We start from the raw sequence: 6,308 nt of genomic DNA, 5'->3' as shown, positions 1-6,308 counted from the left end.
GTTGAGTTGTCAAGTTATCAACAATCCTATTGTTTTCTAATATAAGTATCCAACTTGAGTTTTACAGATTAAAAATAAGTCGTTTAATTCTGGATTATTTTCTGTATCTTTGGTCATTTCTTACTTTAAATCATTCCACACGTTTCTCAGCTTTGATATATGAGTTGCTACATCATCACTATAATGTTTCACATATCCAAAAAATTGAAAAAAAAAGGTCATACACCTTATCTTCAGAAACACCATAATATAATTTATACAATTTATTCTGTCCACACTTCTCGAGATGTATTAAGATACATTATTTTCTGCAATGTTTCCTTTGTCACATTCGTAGGCAATAAAAGTAAAGCGTTGCTGTCAGCCTTAAGATAATTATTTAGTGCTTTCTTATATGTCTATTTGACTTGAGCATCTTCCACATGTTCTGTGGGTTTAACTAACTTACCTTCGATAACATCAAGTGCTCCAGGAATACCACATAGACGGACCTTTGCTTTGTATTTCCATGTGTTCCAGATTGATTGCCCTCCCACTAAACCAATGCTCACTACTCTTGTCAAATCTGTAGTCGTACTTCACTCCAAAAGTTACACCAACATACGAAAGTCACAATAAGCGAATTTCAGAATTTACACTTCATTTACATACGAAACTTACAACTTGTGATTTTTCAATTCCTTTACATAATTGCACAATAGCACACCTGGGCCTGTAACCCGTTTGGTTATTTAGGAATGACCACAAGTTTTTCGTAGGTAAAAAAAACACACTTGTTTATTAGAACTCTACAGAATAATGCTTAACAACAATAATAAATTTCCATTGCGGCGAAGGACGCAAAACAATCCATGTGTGGTAAGACAGAGATATTTAAATGTCAGTGAAGTTATTAAATAAAACTGTTCACAACGCGAGACTTCAACTAAATTTACTGCGAGAATGAGTTACACATATATAGTACCAGAAACAACTGCCTGTAAACGAATATCTTCAAAGTATACTGAAGGACATGAATGATGACAGAGGAATCCCTAATTACTTGAAAATAAGAGTACCATAGCTCCATAATCATAATATACTTTTGCAGTCATGAAAAATGTAGGTACACCATATGCACAACCTGAAACTGGAAGAATATGTGTGTACGTCTGTAATTAAGCTGCATGTAATATATAATGGAATCGATAATGTATTTATTTGTATAATGATATGTAATAAGATGTACTAGAATGTGAACTCTGTAGTGAGAATTGTCAATTTGTAAATGTGTTAAAAGCTGTGTGCACTTAACTAAAAAATATGTATACATGTATAGCTTCAATTGACAAAGCGAGGTACACGTTAAACATGCTAATAAATAAACAATGGCGGCGAGATTAACTGATGACCCTGTAGTTTGGTCCCTTTATATCTCAAACCGTACAAACCATGTTGGCCAGTGTGAATTTGCCTCACCTGTGCAAGATTTCTGAGATCAATAAAAAAATCAAATCACGAAAGCTGTTCTGGTAGGAATTCTGATAGGGAGTGTAGAAACAATTACTGGTGCCAAAATGCATTAAACCTTTCAATCGTGTGGCTTGCCAGATATGACGCGGCGCCGGTGTGTGCAAGGCTCAACAGTGCTTTACAGCGATTGCATCTTCAAAATCTATTTCGAACATCTTTGGCCTGAAAGTGACAGTATTATAGCTGAAGATACAGGGATTCTGCTGCAACATAGTATGACGTATAGCAGACAATTCTTGCAAGTTTCTGTCGATAAATTGAGTTAACGCATTGGTGTAGTCAGACATTTTCACAACAACCTTACAAGAATTGCCACCATATCAAGACTGTTTCAGCTCAGTTAAGAAATTACAGACGGTCGGCGTCCCGTATTGCAAATATTAAATGCATCTTTCAGACTTCGACAGTATTGAAAACATGTTCGATTTAAGGGAGATCTGAAAAAATTGCTTTTAGTACAGCATTGTTGTATATTTGCTACCTACGTAACGAAGTAAACACGGGTACCTAGATGGTAAGTAAGTAAACAAATTGTTCAGAAATTGAGAGGAAGTTTATTTATTTTTGTAATTTATATGCATAAGATGAAAAATTGTGACATACATCTTGATGTTGCCGATTATTGGTTGGTTAAAATTACACTGTTGGTGGGCACTGTTTCCTTTTCAGATTGTAGTTTAAAGTCGGGGTGTGCCCTAGAGCAATGTTATTGAAGTCAGCTTCGTGCACTTTCCTTCGCCACAGGCCTTTTGCGAAACATACATACCGAACGTTTGAGCAGTTGCTGTTGAATAAGCATGGTAAGAATATTTTTTTAATGAACTTCAGTCTTGCCTGACCTGAAATTATTCATCACTCCTGACTTGCAAGTAAACAGGTCTGTTTGTATTTCCGTTTATTGTGTATTTATTTGTGCTAGATAATTAGTGGTTATGTTGTGTTCAAGGCATACTCCAGATTTGTGGTAACTGAAATGGATTGTTACAGGATGTCATGGTAGGAGCTTTTTTAGTAGGAATTCACCATCTGCAAATAACTGTTGCGGCATTAAATGTATAGAGAACCATATCATTCCTAAACAAGATGGGTGTTTCAAATGGAAATTTAACGCCCTGTGTTGGCAGTTCTTGTCAACTGATTCTACAACTAGAGGTGAAACTGTCTCTAGTGCACAGGCAGAATTGGACACCCATAATATAGGGAAAGATGAAGGAAAAAAGAACACCGCAGAAGCAATTAAGGACGCAATTGCAAATAAAGGTATAATGCTAGCCTACTCTTGGGTTATTCCATGTCAAGTCAGCCAAACCATCTCGTACATCATCTGAGATCTGGGTGCAGCTTGTCTGTTCTCCATACAGGGATGTGTACCCATACCACATGTTAGCTTATCTGTCTGTTTCCATTTTACAGCATTTCAAAGTTTTGAAGCTTTGATATTCTTCACACCATGATAGTGCAAAGTGACATTTACTAATACTGTCAACATAAGTTTCAGATTTTTTATTTATCATTTTCACAAAAATGTTTAGCCTACTTACATTTTGGTATTGTACATTGAAAAAACATAATTTGTTACATTGGATATTACATAAAGAGAAATGGATAATGGCTGAAATCTATTTGTTTTCCAAAATAAGCCTTGAAGCTTGGAGTGTCGCATGGAAAAATAAAATTCATTCGCCATTTATCTTGCTACATTGGAAAATCTAGCTGTTTCCTTGCAGTCGTCGTACTAAATCTGTTATTCTTAAAACATAAAAAAAACGTTTTTAGATTTTTTTATGTTTTTATTATGTGTTCTCAGGTACTTGAATTAATTCTCATTGTATGTTGGGACAGGCAGCATGTTTGTTTTATTAGAATGTTGTAGAATGTTTCTTGAAAGCAGTTCCTTGGGCAGCCACCATCCTTCCCCATTTTTTGGGTAACAAATGGCATCTGCAATGCAATAAATCATGATCTTTTGTGCTGATCCTCTCAAATAGCCAGTTTTTGAGCTTGTTAAAAGTTGTGAAGTGTTTTTCAGAAAGTCAATACTGCATGGACTAAACAGATGTAATGAAAAGGGGTGATGTGAATTAACACTGAAAGATAGTTCTTTTAATTGTAGCCGGCCATAGTGGCCGAACGGTTCTAGGCGCTTCAGTCTGGGACCGCGCGACTGCTACAGTCGCAGGTTCGAATCCTGCCTCGGGCATGGATGTGTGTGATGTCCTTAGGTTAGTTAGGTTTAATTAGTTCTTAGTCTAGGGGCTGATGGCCTCAGATGTTAAGTTCCATTGTGCTCAGAGCCATTTGAACCATTTTTAATTGTATGTAGATCCCCGCCGGGAAATTTTAAACTGGGTGTGGATACCTTACTGTGCTATGTCAGACAGCAACAAGCAGTTATGTCTGTACTAACTTCAGTGTAGATTTCCTAAAGGACTGTGATAGGAAAAATGATCAGGAAACCTTGTTTGTATCCTACAATTTGATCTCAGTAACTAACATTACAGCACGGGTGGATAATGACAGTAGGACCCTTTTTGAAAATATTTTCTTTTGTGAAACTCAATGCAAGAAAAAACTGTTTGCTGAGTAACAAATGCTCTCTCTAATCATGATGCGCAATTTGTCAGGATAAATAACACAATGCCAAACAGTGTGGATACTCCACAGTGAAAATCAGTTAGAACAGTTGACAAATCCAGGAAAAATGTTTTTAAGAATAGTTTACATTGTGTAACTAGGGATGAAATTTATAATGAACCTAATGCTGATATAAAATCTATTCAGTGATAAATTCATATCATTATTTGAAAATAGGTTTCCGCGTAATATAAGAAAGGGCATCAACAGCCAGGTAAGAAAACCATGGAGCACAAGAGGGATTAAATTATCTTGTGAAAGGAAAATGTTTTTGTTGGCACGAACAGGTAGCGAGCTTCTGCAGTAGTCAAAATTACAAGGATAGATTATTAAAAAAAAAATAAAAAAAAAAAATCAGAGAACATGCACAGAATGTTAGAAATCAGTAATTCCGACAGCAGACAATATGGAATGTTGTGAAACAAAAGATGGGACAATTAGTGACAGAACAGGATAACATCAATATTGAACTAAATGGAGGGGCTGTAAATGATGAGTCACAGGTAGCAAATATATTTAATAACCATTTCTTAAATATAGTAGAAAGTGATGAATAAACAGTTAAAGAGAAAAATCACAGCAGTAGATTGAAAAAATAACCCTCAGGAAATTCAATCATATTAATGTATCACCACCTTCTCTTGAAGTTAAGACAATCATGCAGTCTCTCCCTCAAAAAAAAAAAAAAATTGTCTGAAGTATCTAATGCATCACTCACTCAAGGCAATTTTCCAGAGAGACTGAAATACCCTATCGCTCAACACTTCAAGAAAGGTGATACGAGAGAGATCAATAACTACAGATCTGTTTCACTGCTGACATCATTTTCCAAATTTGTTGAGAAGGTGATGTATTCTAGAGTTATCTCTCACCTTAGCAACAACATCCTCTTCAAATCACAGCTTGGGTTTCAGGAGAGTTGTTCTACTCAGAATGCCATTTACATGTTCACTGACGACAAACTTTTATCAGTATTAAATAATAAAACAGTGCCAATTGGTATTGTCTGTGACCTGTCTAAGGCATTTGGCTGTGTGGATCACAGTATTCTCATAGATAAATTGAAGTTTTATGATTTTGATGGTACAGCCAACTAATAGGTACTGTCATATCTAACCGAAAGAGTAGTGAAAATTGTGCCTAGTAGTTCAGTCAATGTAGTCTGGGGACATAATCCTGATTAGGGAGAAATCACATATGGCGTTCACTAAGGATCAGTCTTAGATCCACTATTGTTCCTCATATATTTAAATGATTTTCCATCTAATGTACAAGCAAGAATTAATTCTTTTTGCATATGACAAAAGTATTGTAATTACTTCAAGCATACATACAGAAATGAAAGAAATGGTAAACAATGTCCTTTAAAGCATCATTGACTGGTTTTCTCTGAATGGTGTCATCCTGAATTTTAAAAAGACACAGTATATTCAGATCTACACATCTAGGGGTATTACACCAGTGATGAGTGTCACGCATGGCGAGGAAATAATAAATAGGGTTGAAAATTCAAAATTCTAGGTGCTTCTATTGATGAGGAGGAGGAGGATATTAGTGTTTAACATCCCGTCGACAACGAGGTCATTAGAGACGGAGCACAAGCTCGGGTGAGGGAAGGATGGGGAAGGAAATCGGCCGTGCCCTTTCAAAGGAACCATCCCGGCATTTGCCTGAAGCGATTTAGGGAAATCACGGAAAACCTAAATCAGGATGGCCGGAGACGGGATTGAACCGTCGTCCTCCCGAATGCGAGTCCAGTGTGCTAACCACTGCGCCACCTCGCTCGGTATTGATGAGAATTTAACCCAGAGAAAGCACATTTTGAAACTCCAAAAACAACTTACTTCGGTCACATCTGTATTTAGAATTATTGCAAATCTTGGTGAGAAACATATAAGTAAATTGACATACTTTTTATATTTTCATTCAGTAATGTCATATGGAATAATGTTCTTTCCCTCTTAAGGATGAGTCTTCATTGCTCAAAAATTAGTGTAAGAATAATATGTGGTGCTCACCCACGATCATCTTGTAGAGTTCTGTTTATGGAGCTGGACAGTCTGACTGCTGCTTCACAGTATATTTACTCCTTCATGAAGTTTGTTGCAAGTAATCCACTACAGTTCAAAAGGAACAGTAACGTACCAAAGGTGACATTCATT

At 36.3% G+C, this 6,308-nt stretch overlaps 1 protein-coding gene across 2 annotated transcripts in view; it reads left to right on the top strand.

Moving 5' to 3' along the window:
* Nucleotides 1–1,687: 1,687 nt before the first annotated feature.
* Nucleotides 1,688–6,308, top strand: part of LOC124789474 (zinc transporter 9) — a 208,305-nt gene continuing 203,684 nt past the window's right edge. The window contains exons 1-3 of one of the 2 annotated variants that reach the window (XM_047256842.1): nt 1,688–2,026; nt 2,182–2,312; nt 2,500–2,772. In XM_047256842.1, coding sequence (XP_047112798.1) covers nt 2,216–2,312; nt 2,500–2,772 — 370 coding nt within the window. In that variant the 5' untranslated portion in view covers nt 1,688–2,026; nt 2,182–2,215. The remainder of the gene's footprint in view (nt 2,027–2,181; nt 2,313–2,499; nt 2,773–6,308) is intronic. The other variant, XM_047256843.1, reaches the window with a different exon arrangement.

Source organism: Schistocerca piceifrons, chromosome 3 (assembly GCF_021461385.2).
Source record: "Schistocerca piceifrons isolate TAMUIC-IGC-003096 chromosome 3, iqSchPice1.1, whole genome shotgun sequence".
NCBI lineage: Eukaryota > Metazoa > Arthropoda > Insecta > Orthoptera > Acrididae > Schistocerca > Schistocerca piceifrons.
This window is presented reverse-complemented; position numbering and strand designations above follow the sequence as displayed.